Here is a 20,201-nt window from a genome sequence, read left to right as displayed (position 1 = left end):
TGTCAGAGCCACTAAGCAGCCATAAAAGCCAGGCCCTAGAGGTGTTAATATAGAATACTAACAACTTTGCCTGTTTGGATGTATCTTACTTTATATTTTTCCAATACATTATACTTGCATCTTGCTTTGTATTTTTCAAGTATGATATTTATCTCACCTAATGAAAGAAGAGCGAGACCAAGGAACAATATATAAGAAGAAGAGAGCGCCATATAGAGGAGACAGAAGGTAAAAAAAGGAAAAGAAAAAAAGGTAAATGTGGGGATGGCTAGGAGGAAAAAAGATAAAAGACTTGGGAAAGCTGGTGTGCCACACACTATGACATGCACTAGGTATATGATGAACCAATTAGATGTGGTGCTAGTCCTTAAAAATTAGTATGTAGGAGTCAGATAACACGCAAGTAAATATAAAAATGAATATATAATTGTAACTGGGGTTTGGCACCAAAATAGTAGTAATAGCCTTGGGGATATAATAAAGACAAGGTCTTATTTTCAAAGAATCTCCCTAGAAAGCAAATAAGCAATGAACACGTAAACCAGTGGTTCTTAACCTGTTTATTCCTCAGAATCACATGGAAAACTTAAAAAATTCTGACACCTGGGCCCACCCTCTGATTTAAATTGCTCTGGGGTGAGGCTCAGGAATTTTTTTTAATTTTTAGCGCCCCAAGTGATTCTCAAGTACAGCCAAGGTTGAGAACCACTGATGTAAACTTATAGAGCAAAGGACTCATTATTGTGAGGTTAATAAAACGACTGGAGTGAGTTTGCCCAGCTAGCCGGCTAGGAATTTCAGAGGTCTATAGCCAACTGCCAAGCATATCACATTCCCTATTACTATAGGGTTTTATTATAATTTCAATTCAACGAAATACAGAGGTTTTACAAAGTGTCATAGAAGTATGAAGTAAGGAGAGATTAATCAGCTTTGGAGATATCATATGTGATAATAACCTCTATCCATCAAGTATTTCTGGTTCTTCTCTCCAGCACATAATAGGACTGTACTTCCTAGACCTCTTAAAGTTAGACGTGAACATGTGACTTGCTTTAGCCAATGAAATGTAAGCAGAGGTGACCTGTCATTTCCAGTCAAAGCTTTTTAAGAACCAGTACTCAATGGTAGTGTTCTGTCAACTCGAGCCCCAGAGTAAGGATAACACCACAGAACTAGCACTCAGCTGACCAGTGAGAGACAGAAAGCATGAGTGAAGAAGAAAGCTTTGTAGTTTTAAGCCATTGAGATTTAGGGGTTAGTTCCTGAAGCATAAGCCAGCCTTCCTGACACACCACAAAACACTTTCAGGGGAAGCGGATTATTCAAGCAGTCTGGAAGGAAAGTAAGTAGTAATTCACTAGACAAACAATGGAGGCAGAGGGCATTCGTTTAGAGAGAATATCTTATACAAAGTCATGAATGAATGAGCAGAATGACATGGGACAAGAAGAATTACAAATAGGATAACACGGCAAGTTTAGAATATGACAAAGTTGGAGCAGGAGATGACGCTAGAAAAAGACAAATCATGAAGGACGAAAAATCTAGATAGGCAATCAACTCATAAAAAGGTGAAAGGGGTCATTCCACAAAGCAGTTCAAATACTAGTCCTTAATCTTCTTTCTGCCCTAGTATATCTAAGTGATAAGACCTACTCTCACCAGTAACAACGGCAGACTACAACACACACCATTTTAGAAAACTCCCAGTTGATTCTGATCACATCTTTTCAGGAGAGATGGCCTGCCTTTCCTATCCCCTCAAGAATCACTACACTTTGGCCTAAGGACTGTAATTTTTATCCTACAGCAAAGATGATTAAGGCCTTATGAAGGATGTTGGAACAAATGAATAAAATAATGGGTTCTGCATTTTAAAAAGCACTCTGGCATTTCTGGTGGTAGGAAGATTTACTAAAGGAGACTGGTGACAAGGAGGGTACAGACAAAGATTATGTAAAGGCCTGAATTAAGCAGAGGCAATAACAGAAGAGAAGAAATACATTCGAAAGAATTCTAGGAAGCAGACTCCATAGTAAGTACTTGGGAACTAAGCATGAAGGAAACAGAGAACTACACTGTGGCTGCATGTTTTGCCTGGGGCAGCTGGGTAAATATCAATACCATTAACTAAGATAGGAAATATCATCAGGCCATACCCAAAATCTCCAGAATCTGAGTGCTTGTTACCACCTGCATTATACCACTCTAGTGATAACTATAAACATTACATAGACATGAAATCCATTTATATCTCATCTTAACTAATTTTGGTTTTACTCATATTAGAAATGATCTGAGATCTCCTTGCCTTCCTATTACCTTGATTCATCAAGACCTGGCACTACAAAGTTCTAATTTAAGCCAATGCAGCTGAAATAACACTATAGCTAGTCTATCTGCAAATGGCAGGTTAGGCCCCGTCCAAAGATGAACAATTTAACACTATCAAAAACCATTAAAGCAATCATTTTTTCACTCAAAATTAAACATACTAACATCTAGTCTTAGTGGGACTAGCTTTCTTCCTTCTCAGTATAAATCACTTAAGTTCTTCATCCCCAAGTAGGATTGCCAGATAAAAATAAGTGATACTTGGTTAAATTTGAATTTCAGATAAATGAATATTTTTTAATACATACATCCCATGTAGTATTTGAGACATACTTACTTTTAAAAAATATCTGTTGTTTATCTGAAATTCAAATTTAACTGGGCATCCAGAATTTTTATTTGCTAATCTTACAATTCTATTCCCAAGTAACTACAAGTACTTTCTATTCTGTCTGTCTCCCATTTTATCTTTCTGCCTAGCTTAAGCCAGAGGCAACTTTATATTACTGCACATACTAACAACTTCTTCGAAACCTATCACTACTTCTTTGTCTTTAAATAAATAATACTTTTAAGACTAAAGCACCCTTGCCAAATGGTGACTCAGTTCCCTCTTACAAAAAGAGCACAAACAAAATTTACATCTTAATGATATACACATTGTATTTTTATTCTTGTTGGAAATCAGCCTCTACTTCAAAATTACCTTCTCTTTCCAAATGCTAAAGTAATTATTCATTAACTGACAAATATGTCTTTTCCTTTAGGCAAGAAAACATTCATAGTTCTGAGCACACTGTGCATATGGCCCGGCTGGTCTCTCCAACCTCTGCCCCTAGACTAGCTGCCAGTGGACTCTCCTTGTTCTGAGCAGTGCTCTTTCAGCTGCACTAGATTTTCTCTGTACACACTTCTCCTCATCGTGTCATTAAGTCTCCATTAAGTAAAACACTCTGTAAGGGCTTGGTATTCCCTTGTTTGTAACTTCACACAGCATCTGCCAGTGCCCTGCATACTAGTATTGCTCTCTGATAGAATATCTTAATAGAAAAACAAAAAGTTAAGAGAAGGCTACTGACATAACTGAAAGAATTCCACCCTAGAGAAAGATTATCCAACACACACACACACACACACACACACACACACAAATGCCCAATAAATAACTCTTCAATCTCTTTATAAATAAATGCAGTTTTAACTTTTAGTTTTTATCTCTATCTCACCCACAAACATGCCAAGAAGGCATTCTGATGCCTCTGTGAGCCAAGCAGACATGAAAAGGCCAAAGGCAATCATTTGCTTGTGTGGTCTCCATTAAGAACTTTAGATCCCTTCTCCCAGAAGGAAAAGTATTTCGAAAAGGCAGAATAAATGAGAGGCTAGAGAAAAGAAAACTGATATGCTTGAAGCATACTTCTAGAGAACAAGAGACTAGATAGTAAACAAATTAGGCAGCAGACTGGGCACAGGGGTTATTCATTCAGTGGGCTGATCTGTCTTAGGCCTAAGAGTAGAAAGCTGCATTCCTGGGAGTGAGAGGCCGATGGGGCAGGTATGTGAGCAGCTGAGAGGAAGAGAGAGCCAACTGATAACTATGCAGAGAGTGAACAACTAATGTTTTTTCTAACTAACCACTGTTGGTTCGTTTCTTTTAAAACTTATTATAAAACATTTAAGAGATACAAAAAGATCTAATAAATAATACAACACACTCACTACCCAGCTTATGAAATAAAACATCACTGAAATAGTTGGGCTGAAGCTCCTGTGTCATCCTACCTGATTGACTGATTCCTCTCCATACCCCCACGTGTAGCCACTATTCTAATTTTGGTGATTATCATGCATTTCTTTATACTTTCACTACATAAGTGAACATAGGTAATTTATAGTATTAGTGTATTTGCACATTTTTAAATTGTATATAAAAACTTCATATACAATGTGTTATTCCTCCACTTGCTTTTTTCCCTTCATTATGTTAGTATGGATTAATCATGTTGTGATACGTGGAGATCATGCATTCATTTTCACCACTTTAGAAAATTTCACTGTTAAGCAAAATTATGTACACATTCTCCTACTAATGGACAATTAGGCTGTTTTCAATTTTTTCATATTATAAACTAGAGATCAGCAAACTATGGCCTCTGGGTGAGCCAGCAGTTTCTGAAAATGAAGTTTTACTGGAACACAGCCAGGCCCATTCCTTTTTGTATTACATATGGCTGCTTTACCACTACAATGGCAGAGTGGAACTGAGCAGCTACAACAAAGGCCATTTGGTCTACAAGCCCAAAATATTTACTATCTGGCCCTTTAAGAAAAGAGTACTGACCCCTGTTATAAACAATGCTGTTATGAATGTCCTTGTATCCATGTGGGAGACTTTCTCTAGGGAACATAATTAGGAAAAGATCTGCTAGGTTGTAGAGTAGGCAAATCTTTATCATTACTAGATTTTACCAAAATGTTTCCAAGATTGTTGTACACTAACACTAGCTTATACATGTTTATAGACCATTTGCGTTTCTTCTATTTGTATCTTTTGCCCATTTAAAGATGGATGTCTTTTTCTTACTGATTTGTAGAAACTACATATATATATATATATATATAGATAAGTGGTGCTTTGTCCATTATATGTTAGATATATCTTTCCAATCTGTGGCTCACCGTGTTGCTTTTTACATTTCTTCATGCCTCAGTTGCATATGAAAAATGAGGATTACAACAATAACCCAACTTCACACAGTTATTGTAAAGATTACATGGGTTAACATATTTAAAGTACTTAGAACAGTGCCTGGCACATGTAAGTGTTCCACAAATGTTAACTACTTATCTTATAATGGTGTTTTTAAAGGAAGATGAATTTTAAATTTCAATGTAAACTAATTTATCAATTTATCCCTTTAGTATTTGTGCCTTCTTGTTTAGAAATCCTGCCCTAAATATTCAATTTTACATGTCCATAAAGCAACATAGGCCTCAACTTTTCTTGTTTATTTACTCTCTCTGAATGCTAAGAAAGAATAGCACTTTCTGCTAATTTGGTTTCAATTAATTATTCAATTTCAGCATATTTTCTTAAAATCCAAGTACAATTTCAATACTGATCTCTCTAAAGTTCAAGTAGAAAAGAGACCTCCATCTAGAATATCCAGTTCAACACAAATTTTTTACCATTAAAAAGCAAGAAACATCTGCTTATGTCCAAGAGAGAGCAAAAGAGACTAAATTTACTTTTCCACCTGAGACAAATAAAAAACAGATAAAACTACATAGAACAACAGTTTGTAAGACTGTTGATCAAGTAACAAAGAACAGTGATCTCTGAGAAGTGGGAGGCAAAGGAGGTGAGCCCTGTGACTACCCCAGCTTATTGCCTTGAGACAGTTTCCAGGCTATACATGGGGAGGGAAACCAGGCAGAGTCTAGTGGACTCTCTGAACTGAGGTGACGGAGCCGAGATTACTGGGAGACCAAAGCAGCTAGAGTTATCAGAACAGAGTCCCAAACAGAAAATAGTTACACAGAGAGAAAACCCTGGAGATCTTCTGAGGGTCCTCCTTCAGCATTCAGCTGAGTATTGAACAGTGCACTTGTGAGGAAACTACCCGAGGCTGGGGAAAGAACCAACCAAAAGGCTGAGAGAGAAGAGTACCTACCTCTCACACAGCACTAAGACACCAAAAGGCTGAGAGAGAAGAGTACCTACCTCTCACACAGCACTAAGACACCAAAAGGCTGAGAGAGAAGAGTACCTACCTCTCACACAGCACTAAGACACAACAATCCTTAACGTGTATACGTCTGATAACAGAGCATTACACTAGATAAGGCAAAAATGGACAGAACTGCGAGGAAAAACAGATAAATCCACTGTTATAGTTGGAGACTTCAACATCCCTCTCTCACTGGAAAGAGTGCCTGTTCCCATCAGCCAAACTGAAAAAACTGAAAAACGCACAAGGCACTATTAGACAGAAGGGTCTTGCCTGAACAGTGGAGAATGATGAGCCCTAGATTAAGCACTGTTCCAGTCTCACCAACCAAAGGTGACAAGCAAAACCAGAAAGAATGAAGTAACTTAACGGCATCCCATAACAAATATCCAGAATATTTATAAGAATAAAAAATAGCCAGCATACAACAAGGTAAAATTCACAATGTCAGGCACTAGTAAAAAACTACCAGGCATGCAAAGAAATAAGAAAATATGACCTACAATGAGGAGGTAAATCAATCAACTGAAACCAATCCAGAACTGACACAGATGTTAAAATTAGCAGACAAGGACATTAAAATGTTATTATAATTGTCAAAAAATGGAGACATGGAAGACATAAAAACAACCCAAATCAAACTTCTTGAGATGAAAACTATAATACATCAATCACAACAGGATAAAGTAGGGGGAATTTAGAGAGGCTGGGTGGAACTTTATCTTGGGTGTCCAAAAGGTGAAAAAACACTGTGAGATGAAAAATAAATTGAATAGGATTAATAGAAGACTAAATCTTGCTCAAGAAAAAAATGTATGAACTTAATGACAAAGCAATAGAAAATGAAAAACAGAGACCAAAAAGATTGGAAAAAAATTAATAGAGCCATCAGTGAACAACAGGACAAATTCACTAAGAAAAATATACATCTTTGGGATCCCTGAGAGGGTGGAAGAGTGATAGGAGAATAGAAGAAATATTTAAAGAAATAACATCAAAATTTGCTGAAACTTGATGAAAATAATAAACCTACAGATGTAGGAAGTTCAACAAACCAAAAGCACAAGAAACTTGAAGAAAACTACATCAATGCACATCGTAACTAAAAACTAGTGATAAAGAGAAAAAGCTTAAAAATACTACAGAATAAGGACAGACATAGAGATCAATGAAACAGAACTGAAAGTTCAGAAATAAATCCTAACATTTATGGTCAATATATCTTTAACAAAGGGGTCAAGACAATTCAATGCGGAAAGAGTCTACAACAAATGGTGCTGGGACAACTGGATAGCTACACACAAAAGTATGATGCCCACCATGCACAAAGTGGGATCACAGAACTAAATGTAAGAGCTAAAATCACAAAACTCTTAGAAGAAAACAGAGGACTAAATCTTTATGAACTTTGGTTAGACAATGATTTCTTAGTATGACATCAAAAGTGCAAGTCATAAAAGAGAAGACCGATGCACTGGACTTAAATAAAAAATTAAAAAATTTTGTGTTTCAAAGGTCACCATCAAGAAAGTGAAAAGATAGCCCACAGATTGGAAGAAAATATTTGTAAATCGTATTATGTACGTCCACAATAATATATAAAGAACTTTTATAGCTCAATACAAAAAGAAAAATAGCCCAATTGTTTAAATGGGCAGCAGACCTACATTACAAAAATGTTATGTCCTTCAGGGAGAAGGAAAATGATACCAGATAGAAATAGAGATCTACATAAAGGAAAAAAGAACACAAGAAATGATAAGCACACAGGTAAATATATGATTTTTTTCTTATTATTTAAATATTTTTAATAGACAATAGACTGCTATGTAAAACAGTACAGGAGTTCTTTAAAAACTTAAAAATAGAATTACCATATGATCCAGCAATTTCACTTCTGGGTACAGACAGTCCTCAACTTATGATGGTTCGACTTATGATTTTTTGATGTTATGATGGTGTAAAAGTGATAAGCATTCAGTAAAAATGGTACTTCAGACTGAATTTTAATCTTTCCCCAGCCTAGCAACATGCAATACAATACTCTCATGATGCTAGGCAGCAGCAGCCAGCCGCAGCTCCCAGTCAGCCATGCGATCACAAGGATGAACAACCAATACACTTACAACCATTCGGTAACCATACAACCATTCTGTTTTTGACTTTCAATAGAGTATTCAACAAATTACATGAGATATTCAACATTTTATTGTAAAATAGGCTTCGTGTTAGATGACTTTGCCCAATGGTAGGCTAACGTAAATGTTCTAAGCATGTTTAAGGTAGGATAGGCTAAACTATGATGTCTAGTAGGGTTAGGGGTATTAAACGCACTTTTGACTTAGGATATTTTCAACTTACAGTAGGTTTATCAGGACATAACCCCATTTTAAGTCAAGGAAGTTCTGTATATAACCAAAAGAATTGAACACAGAGATTAGAACAGATATTTGCGCAGCAATGTGCACAGCAGCATTATTCCTAATAGCAAAAAGGCAGAAACAACCCAAATGTCTGCCAATAGATGAATAAACAAAATGTGGTATATACATACTATGGAATATTATTCAGTCTTAAAAAGGAAGGAAATTCTGACACATGGTAAAACATGGATAAACCTTGAAGACATTATGCTAAGTGAAATAAGCCAGTCACAAAGGCAGAAATACTGTATGATTCCATTCATAAGAGGTACTAGAGTAGTCAGACACAGAGAGAGAGAAAGTAGAATGGAGTTTCCAGGGGCTGGGGGCAGATGGGAATGAGGAATCAATGTTTAATAGGTATAGAGTTTCTGTTTGAGAAGATGAAAAAGTTCTGGAGGTGGATGGTGGTGATGGTTGAACCACAACATGAATGTACCTAATACCATTTAAAAATTATTAAAATGGTAAATTTTATGTTATGTATATTTTGCCACAACAAAAAAAATAGACCACTTAGACAAAAATAATAAAAATATAGTGTGGAATTTTAACTAAAATGCATGACAATAACACAAAGATCCAAAGGGAAGATACAAAGTATACTATTTTAACATTCATATACCATAAGTGAAGTAGTATAATATCACCTGAGAGTAAATTGATAACTCAAAGATATATACTCTAACCTTACAGCAAACAATAAACTAGACGGAAATTCAACAAAGGTGATATAATGGAATTATTAAAAAGTTCAATTATTCTAAAGGAGGCAGAAAAAAGCAACAAAAGAACAAACCAGAAAAATAGTAAATAAACAGCAATATGACAGATTTGAACTTATTCACAGCAATAACTGTATTAAATGCAAATGACCTAAATATCTCAATTAAAAAGCCAAGATTATCACACTCAATTAAAAACAAACAGACCTACCCGGTATGCTGCCTCCAAGGAAAGTACTTCAAATAGGTCAAATAAAGACTCAAATAGGTTAAGAGAAAAAGATATAGCAAATTAAAACTAATCAAAAGAAAGCTGGAATGCCTATATTAATATCAAACAATTTCGGAGCAAAGAATATTATAAGGGGTATATAATAGTAAAGGCTCGACACGATCATCTCAATAGATGCAGAAAAAGGATTTGACAAAATCTAACATCCATTCCTGATGAAAACTCTGAACAAAGTAGAAATACTAGGGACTTCTGTAATCTGATAAAGAACATCTATTAAAAAACATACAGCTAAGATGATGCTTGACAGTGAAAGAATGAATGCTTTCCCACTAAGATCAGGAACAAGACAGGAATGTCCACTTTTAACGCTTCTATTCAACATTTTACTGAAGGTTCCAGTCAGTTCGATAAGGCAAGAATAAAAGGAGTCTAGATTGGAAAAGAAGAAGTAAAACTGTCTGTTTCACAGACACATAACCAACGAAATAAAAATATCACTTATAATGGCATCAAAAATATTAAATACTTAGACATAAATATGACAGGATATGAAGATTCTGTACACTGAAAACTACAGAAAACTGCTGAGAAAAATTAAACAAGACCTAAATAAATGGAGAGATATACTGTGTTCACGGGTTGGAAGATTCGATATTGTTAAAATGTCAATTCTCCCCAAATTGATGTGTAGATCTGGTACACTGTCAATCAAAACCCCAGGAGGTTTTTGTTCATAGAAATTGACATACTTGATTTTAAAATGTATATGAAGATGTAACGGACCTAGAATGGCCAAAACAATGCTGTTAAAAAGAACAATTGGAGGACTAACACAACCTGATTTCAACACTTATTACGGAGCTACAGTATTCAAGACAGTGTAAGTACTGGCTTAAAAAAGATACAAAAATAGATAAGGGAACAATAGAGATTCCAGAAATAAAGCCATACACATAGGTACAACTGATTTTCAACAAAGGTGCAAATGCAAAAGTAGAGAAATAAGACGGTATTATGTTAAAAGAAATAAGGCAGACTGAGAAAGACAAACACCATACAACTTCACTCACATGTGGAAGATAAACACAGGGACAAAGAGAACAGCTCAGTAGTTACCAGGGGAAGGGCGGTAGGGAGTGGGCACAGGGGGAGAAGGGGAGCACTTATATGGGGACAGACAAGAAATAATGTACAGCTAAAACTTCACAATGATGTAAACTATTATGAATGCAACAATTTTAAAAACATGAATTAAAAAAGTAGAGAAAAAATAATCTTTTCAACAAGATGTGATGCAACAATTGGATAATCACATACAAAAAGTGTTTTAAAAACTGAGCATGATCCATATCTTGCATCATATATAAAAATTAATTCAAAATGGATCACAGACCTAAATGTAAAACTTAAAACAATAAAACTTCTACAAGACATAAGAGTATCTTTGTGTCCTTGAGTTGGCATAGATTTCTTAGATATCATACCAAAGCATAATTTATAACAGAAAATTTTTGTAAATTAGACTTCAAAATTAAGAATTCTGCTCCTCAAGAAATACTAACAGAGTAAAAAAAATCAGCCATAAAAGTTTACTACTTCAATATAATTCTAAGGGTTTTATTTCAAATAAGCAACATAATTGAAAATACTAAAGAAAAAAATGATATCCAAACTCATAATACATAATCCATATAATTTTAGGACCTATGGCTACTTCTAAACAGTATCAGCATTTTTATTTTCCTGTTTTCTATCAATATTGCAATATACCATAAAATACTGAAACACAAGCAATGTTGTATTAAGACTGTGACCATGCTGATATTCAACCACTGGCTGACAGGCAAGGCACCACATAAGAGCTTGATATGTACAGTTTTGCCAGGTGATATATAAAAGTTCTAAATTAGCATACGAAAAGTAATCTACAGATGGCTATGTACAATTCAGAGAAGTCAAGTGAATAAAAGGTGCAAACTGCCTGTACTCATAATCCTAAAATGAGCTAAGCAAAGCTTTCTGAATGTTCTGCCACAATTCAATATTAAACATAGGCCTGTGGGCTTGTTATGGTCTCATTATTAAAATAATAAATAACAGTAAGGCTATAATTATCTACTGCTCCTATTTTGAGCTCCTAGCACCATTCTAGAGGTCCATTACATACATTACTTCTAATCATCACAGAATCCTGCGAAGTGGAGGCTATTGTGTCCACTGTATAAATAAGTAGTTAACCAATGTGTCCAAGGTGATCAAGGTAAGTGGTAAAGCCTAAATTCAAAGCTCCCAGTGTTGTAGTAAATATCCTTTTGAAAACACTAAGACAAGAAACAACCTAAATGGGTAATGATAGAGGTACTGGTTAAATAAATCATGATTCATTCTTAAAATGGAATATCAATCATTTAAAGAAAATGAGGCACCTTTATATCTATGGATGGGACAATCTCTAGGATATACCACTAAGTATGTATACAGCACTGTCCACTACAGTGGTCACTGGCAACATGCAGCTATTTAAACAAATTACTCCTGACCACTACCCTAACTTCGTTAAGCATTCATACATCCACAATACTACTTGGGATACCATGCAAAAGATTACAGTTGCTATTTCTGAGGAATTAAAGAAACAGAGACAGAAAAAACATCAGAAGAAAAATGCTTACAAAACATGAAAGGGTAGCTGTGGTCAAAAAGCACAGGGGCCAGATCTATTCTTTTGGGAAGGAAGGTACTGGTCACACTGTCACATCTATTTCTCTTCTTATACTTTCATTTCATGCTCTACAGAGGAGCACTTATTAAAAGCAATACAGTCTTTCAGTTCTGCTCTGAAGTCATTTTTTTTTCAAATGTCATACACTGAACAAGTTACTTAAAAAGGCATAATTGCTATATGCCTCAATTTCCTCAAATGTAAAACCAAGACGTTGTTTAATCAATGTTATTTACTAACTACTGCATGTTTTTGACTAGGAGAGGGAAAACAGCCAAACCTTTGAGATGAAAAAGGCACAGTGGTCAGTACTCCAAAATAACAAACAACAAAACATTTGAATCGATACTTTTCTCTCACTGGGAGACGGTCAACTCTGGGAGGGTGAAGGGCCTCGGGATGACGCTAATATATGAAAATCTACCCTGGAAGAAAAATGAATAGGAATTAAGATCCCAAACCGTCCACTTTCCTTCACACTGACACTGCATTCTCATTCTCTCTTCCTCTTCCATGGATCTCAGCCACCAATTAGATCTGGTCTAGCTCCAGAGCATGGCCTTTCATCATTGCCCAATACATAGTGAGTTTGCACAGGTCAAAGATCTGTGCCAGTGCAGACAGAAGGCCAAGCTGGTGTCCACAAAGTGACATGGGCATGAATTTGTCCCCACACAGACTGGTGACCAGGAAGCCTGCCCAAATTTCAGGCATCTGGGTTTGTGGAAAAAGAAAAGCATGGTACAGTCCTATCAGATAGTAATGTCATTCAGAGACGCCAATATCTAACCATATCCACAATCATTCAAGAAAGTCAGCTTACTAAAGAAAACATCCTACAAAATATAAGACCAAGCAAAGAAGACGTGGCATAGCGAGGAAGGACACATAACAATTATTTCTAGAAATTTGTATTTCCAAGTTACTATTAAACAAATTTTTAAATGTAATAATTACCAATAACTAATTTAAATCCTTAAAAAATTTATAGGACAGATGTTAAATTTAATTCACACAATTTTCACATGTAGAAATCTCAACACCTATGTGACCTTAGACTACTACACACTCATTTAAGGGAGTGAGGCATTTGAAAATGAGTTTATATTAACGGGAAAGTGCAAAGAAACTTGCCAATGCATGCCAGCTCCATGGCCCACAGGCAACAAGCATCGCCTGCCTGTGCCAGTCAGATCACCAACCAACATTATTGTGAAGGCCATGAAAGAAACTGTTAACACTCTGGTTTAATCTCAGCACAGGCCAGAGCAGCAGATTAAGCAGAACTTTACATCAGTGGCAGGTCTCCCAAGTTCTCTTGATGCCACAGAATTCATAAGTGGGATCAGTATGTTCTAAAAAAACATGGTACTGCAAAAGGAAAAAAAGGTTCCACATCATCAAACAGTGTAATACTTGAAACCTCACCATCAAAGTGACAGTTTTCAAGTGCCATTTATGATGCCCTAGTCTGGAAACATCCCAGCTAACCCATCTGATCAACAATTTCACAGATGGAAGCACTTGATGGCTAATTGGCAAGTCTATTATTCAAATAAAACAGCTCTCTGTACCTCTTCTTTCATTATTACAAGTCAAGGTACAACAAGACTGGTCATTCAAATTAGCTTAATAAGAGAAGCCTCTCTCCCAAAATAATTTCTTTTAACAAAACAACATATTTTGGCAATTAGCTTAGACCACTAATCAGTTTCTAAATAGTAAGGAAAATGTTTTATAAACTAAAAGGAATTAAGAAATGTAAACCTTCTTTAAAATGTCTACTATTTGTATCCTCTACCTTTATCAATATATCAAGATACACATTATCATAGGGAATAAAACAAATGAAATATTCACTCATTCCTTAAATATTCTTAAAACATAGCCCAAGTATTATGTGTCAGAATAAAGAAAAACCATCTCAGATATTTTAGGTCTCCTAAAAATTTAAAAAGCAAGTGTCTTACTCTTCACCTACATTTTGAAATAAAGATTTCCAGACTATTTAAGGTTCAATTTATGAAGCTTGTAGCCAGTGACAACAGTATAGATATTATCCGAGGAAATGTTGATGTAGAATACGGTTTGGCATCAGAAAGACTTGTATTCCTATTCTAGCTCCACTTCTTAAGTTCCGTGACTTGACCCAATAATAAGGAGATAATGATCCCTACACATATAGGATTGTTGTGAAGATTAAAGGAGGAGATTAGATACATAGAACAACTCACATCAAAACATGAGAGGCACCCAGCATTAGTCCATTTGGCTCTCAGCCTTCTCCCACCCCACTTCTATAAATTCTACAGGGGAATCCTGATACAACTGTCAAAATATACGGGTTCTCACAGGCTGGCCCGGTGGCACAGCCATTAACTTCGCACATTCTGCTTCAGTGGCCCGAGGTTCTCGGGTTCAGATCTGGGTGTGGACCTACGCATTGTTTGTCAAGCCATGCTGTGGCAGGCATCCCACATAAAATAGAGGAAGATGGGCATGGATGTTAGCTCAGGGCCAGTCTTCCTAGTAAAAAGAGGAGGATTGGCGGCAGATGTTGGCTCCGAGCTAATCATCCTCAAAAAAAAAAAAAAAGAAAAAAAAATGTGGGTGCTTTTACAGATCCATACATTTGCTCTAGATCCCACTGATAATTACGTTCCCTATTCAGAGTATCTGGCTATCTCCTTATACTGCTATAATTTTCACAGTCCCAAAGGAAACCCCCAAGGAAAAGCCTTGTAGAAAGACTGAGCTATAAATATTCAAAGTCTCATTTAGTCTATAAAATAGAAATTATAGGGGCTGGCCCCGTGGCCGAGTGGTTAAGTTCGCGCGCTCTGCTGCAGGCGGCCCAGTGTTTCGTCGGTTCGAATCCTCGGCGCGGACATGGCACTGCTCGTCAGACCACGCTGAGGCAGCGTCCCACATGCCACAACTAGAGGAACCCACAACGAAGAATACACAACTATGTACCGGGGGGCTTTGGGGAGAAAAAGGAAAAAATAAAATCTTAAAAAAAAAAAAAAAATAGAAATTATGAAATGTGTGTAGTAACCAGAAACTGCAAATAGGAAGGAAGTATCCAGAAACTGTGGAACCAGGTGCACCAACTACAGTAAAATCAAAATTGGATGATAACATCCCATACATTTGGAATATTAAGATTATATTGTAATATCTTAGTTTCCTATATTGGACAGAAGTATCTTGTTTCTCATCCCATATACCCTTTCTACCAAAAACGGCATCAGATGTCATAGATCCATCATATCCTTGACTTCAAATCTAAAATCTTAACATTTCATTTTTCCTCATAATTCTGATTTTCTATTTCATCAGAATGTGATTAATTTTGGAAGACAATTTCACCGTAATGGAAAAGACATCATTTTATGTTCTTTGTTCTAAAGAACTCAAACAAAATCATTTGTGGTAATTTCATATCAAAATAGAAATGTAACATTCACAAGTGTCAAAGACCTTTCCCCTTGAAAGAACAGTCACAATTAGAATGTTCAAATAAAATGACACAAATTAACCATACTGCACCCACCAGGAATTTATTTCCCTTTTACTTATTTGAGAAATCTGAAGAGTAGATTTGAGAACTCTCAGAAGCACAACATTTTTCATGGGGTTTAACATCTATTCAGAAGAATCACACTACAATGACAACTAGAAAGAGTGTGCTCTAATTAGCATGCTTTTGACCTGACCTCTTTCCTAATTTTCTACAGTAGAAACATCAGCTCAAGTACATGAACAGAATAATTAGGAACTATACTTTTAAAAATAATAAAATTATTACATGACAAGAATAGCAAGTGAAAAAAAATTAAAGGCATCTTATAGTTTTGCTTTGTTTCTAAAGCAAAATCACTATTTATTTGTAGTTAAGCAAAGAAATAAAACAATTAAAATTTCTTGACCCTTCCCTACTTCTTAATAGGAAGAAAAATGGCCAAATTAATCTACCAACGTTTATAAAGGCTCTTTGTAAATGTTCAGAGGATCACATCAGGACACGTTCAAAGAATAAAAGGGAGGAAAAAGGTAACCAGAAACATCCATCGGTATATAAAAATGGTCAATACACACAGGCTAAAGAGCTCAAGGAACAGAAACAGAACTCAAAAAGCCTTTTGTAAACATCTGCTCATTTTCATGCTACTGCACTAGTAGTAAATAAAGGTTTCATTTCAAATGTGACAGGTATGAAGATTAACTGTACATATTAATCTATGCTGGCTCAAGCTACACAAGAATTTCTCTAGCAGATACACAATAAAAATAAAACATCATAATCTGTCATTTATTTTAAAATGGTATTGTAGTAGCTTCTTGTCTCTGCTTTCATTCTTGCCTTATGTCTCAACTCCAGAGTTTCCAGGTTCTTCAAAAATATAAGTCTGATGAGCAAAACTCCTTTGCTCAAAAATCTCTGACTTCTCAACTCACTCAGAAGAGAATTTTCTACAAGACCCTACATGATCTAGTCTCTGACCACCTCACTAGTGTTATCCTCTTCAACTCCAAGACTGGGGGAGAATACGGAATGCTTAAGACATGAAAAAAAGTCTTGAGAAATAAATTAAAAACAAATTTCTGATTTTGTTTTACTTGGTGGCTTTTTTAAAAAGTACTAAAGAAAAATGTTATTTAATGTTATTCATTGACTTGTTCTTTTGCTTTAGTTTTTTTTCTTTATTGAAAAAAGAGAACATTAGGGGCCAGCCCACTGGTGCAGTGCTTAAGTTCGCACATTCCACTTTGGTGGATCGGGTTTGCCAGTTCACATCCCAGGTGCACACCTACACACTGCTTGTCAAGCCATGCTGTGGCAGGTGTCCCACATAAAACAGAGAAAGATGGGCACGATGTTAGCTCAGGGCCAGTCTTCGTCAGCAAAAAGAAGAGGCTTGGTGGCAGATGTTAGCTCAGGGTTAATCTTCCTCAAAAAAAAAAAGAGAGAACATTATATATGAAGTGGAAGTTCCTTTTGCCTCCCTCCCTTCTCTGAATTTGGTGTGGATTATCTAACTCTGTGATGTACAATATGGTAGTCACTAGCTACATGTGACTATTTAAATTTAAATAAAATTAAAAATTTAGTTCTTCTGTCACACTAGGCATAGCTCATGGATTCAAATAACTACACGAGGCTATTAAGTTTAAATTAATTAAAATTAAATAAAATTTAAAATTCAGCTCTTCAGTTGCTCCAGTAACATTTCAAAGTCTTCATTAGTAACCACATGTGGCCACTGGCTATGGTATTAGACAGTGCAGATACAGAATATTTCCATCCTTGCCTAAAGTTCTGTTGGACAGTGCTGCTGTAGAACTTGTAATACTTTTACTCAAAAGTTATACAGCCTTAAGAAAAAGCATTTTGTTTTTTAAATTAATGTTAATGCTTTCATATTGTATATACCTCTCTACAACTAGAATTTTTCTCTTAATATGTTTATAACATCATAATGCATATTGATATATAGAATCTAGTTCATTTTAACTGCTGCATAATATTCCATCATAACACATTTTGCCACAGATAGACATTTAAGTATTTTGCAGTTTCTCAATAATACAATGCCATAATGAATACCCTTAAACATTATCTCCTGATACACATGTGTAAGAGTTTCTCTGAAGTGAATAAACAGAATTTCTGAGTCACAGAAGTTACGGCATTTTCAACTTTACTAGATACTGTCAAACTACTTTCCAAAGTGACTTTAACCATTTATACTCCATAGACAGCGTGTTCATTCAACAGACATTTATAGTCTTCTAGTTGCCAGGCAGTGTTCTAAGCACTGAGATACAATCTTCAACCAGCTCCCACATCCACACCTGCCTTAAGAAAAAACCTTCTATGAGAATTTCTGCTTCCCAAAATCTTTATTAACACTTAATATAACAGTTTATTAAAAAAAACAACTAACATTTGTTTTAATTTACATTTCCCTGATATACAGTGAGGTTGAGTCTTTTCATATGCTTATTGGCAATTCTCGTTCTACAAATTACCATTTCATGTTCTTTTCTCTATGAGCTTTTTTTTTGTCTTCCTGATTTATAGTTCTGCCAAAAGTGTTGCAGATGAATGTTGCAAATATCTTCCCTCCCTTTACTGCTTGTCTTTTAAGTTTGTTTCTAATGTCTCCGTTTGGACAAGAGTTAGTAATGCATTGAGGTAGGAGAATTACCAATCTTTTCATTTGAGTAATGCTTTTCTATTTTGAGGTCATAAAGACAAAGTTTTCTTCCAAAAACATATTTTTTGGGGCTATCTATTGTGTGTCTAACATGTTCACATGTTAGTTTATGTAATCCTTATAAGAATCATCTAAAGTAAATATTATTAATCTCATTTTAAAGACAAGGTAATCGAATTTTTTATTGTGGTAAAATATACATAAGAAAATTTTCCATTTTTAACCATTTTTAAGTGTACAGTTCTGTGGCATTAATTACATTCACAGTCATGCAACCATCACCACTATCCATCTCCAGATCTTTTTCACCTTCCAAAACTGAAACTCTGTACCCATTAAACACTCAGTCCCCACTCCACTATACCACCCCAACCCCTGGCAACCACCATTTTTTCCCCTCTTTTTGTCTCTATGAATCTGACTACTCTAGTACCTCATGTAAGTGGAATCATACAATATTTGACCCTTTGTGACTGGCTTATTCCTCTTAGCATGATGTATTCAAGGTTTATCCATGTTGTACCATGTGTCAGAATTTCCTTCCTTTTTAAGGCTGAATAATATTCCATGGTATGTATATACCACGTATTGTTTATCCATTCATCCATCCATAGACACAAGTTGCTTCCACCTTTTGGCTATTGTGAATAATATCTATTCAAGTCCCTGCTTTCAATTCTTTGAGGTTTATAGCCAAATGGAATTGCTGGATCATATGGTAATTCCATGTTTAATTTTTTGAGGACCCACCAAACTATTTTCCACAGAGGTCACACAATTTTACATTCCTACCCAGTAATGCACAAGGGTTCCAATTTCTTGACATCCTCACCACCAGTTGTTATTTTCCAGTTTTTCTGGATAACAGCCATCCTAATGGGTGTGTCTTCCAAAATTATAGTTTGATTTTCACAGTTAGGTCTTCAATCCATATGGTGTACATTTTTGTGTATAGAATAAGGTAGGAATCTAATATTAGTTTTCTCCCCATGCAGAAAGCCACTTTCTTCAGCAGCATTTAATAGCAGGCTTCTCGTCCCACACTAATTTTTAACACCCTCTCTATCACAAATCAAGTTCCCAGACATGCTTGAGTCTATTTCTGGGCTTTCTATTCGATTAAACTGATCTACCTGACTATCTCTATACCAATACAACACTAATTGAGTCACAGGGCATTAAAATATATTTTGATATTTGGTAGAACAAGTTCCTTTTTCCTTTCTAATAACTTTTTGGCTATTTCTGGATTGTTTTCTCCTATATGAATCTTAGAATCAGTTCCTAATCTCATGAAAATTCTAGTTCGTATTTTTATTGGAATTGCATTGAATTTATGATTAATCAGAGAACAGGCATGTGATATTAAGATCCCTCATGTATGAAAACAGTATTATTTCTTCATTTATTCCAATCATTTTTCCCAGTGCTATAAATTAATCCTTTCTATAAAATATTAGACCAAAAACCTAAAAGACAAATAATTGAAAGAACATTTCTACTCCAAGACCCATAATAGGAAACTAGAAAAATGGTTATTATTTATATATACAAAATCCATATACTGTGTGGATTTGAGAGGTATAACAAATAAAATAGATCATATCCAATTCATGAAGTTACTCTTTAAAATTTAGCCACCTGAAATAATCCTTCAAAATGCAGCTTACATCTCACCACTTTCAGAAAGCCTTCTCTGATCACTCACCTACACTATTTTCCCTTATTTTTGCATCTGGAAATTACTGAGCTCTGTATCAGAGAGACACAAAATGATTACTTATAAGTAACATAGGCCTGCATA

At 35.4% G+C, this 20,201-nt stretch overlaps 1 protein-coding gene across 3 annotated transcripts in view; it reads right to left on the bottom strand.

Moving 5' to 3' along the window:
* PSMD14 (proteasome 26S subunit, non-ATPase 14) overlaps window positions 1–20,201 on the bottom strand; it is a 94,544-nt gene that overhangs the window by 60,254 nt on the left and 14,089 nt on the right. Inside the window, exon 4 of one of the 3 annotated variants that reach the window (XM_014732507.3) lies at window positions 12,454–12,598. The exons of the other annotated variants lie outside the window; for them this stretch is intronic. Coding sequence (XP_014587993.1) covers window positions 12,454–12,510 — 57 coding nt within the window. The 5' untranslated portion in view covers window positions 12,511–12,598. The remainder of the gene's footprint in view (window positions 1–12,453; window positions 12,599–20,201) is intronic. 3 annotated transcript variants of the gene reach the window in all.

This window comes from Equus caballus, chromosome 18 (assembly GCF_041296265.1).
Source record: "Equus caballus isolate H_3958 breed thoroughbred chromosome 18, TB-T2T, whole genome shotgun sequence".
NCBI lineage: Eukaryota > Metazoa > Chordata > Mammalia > Perissodactyla > Equidae > Equus > Equus caballus.
This window is presented reverse-complemented; position numbering and strand designations above follow the sequence as displayed.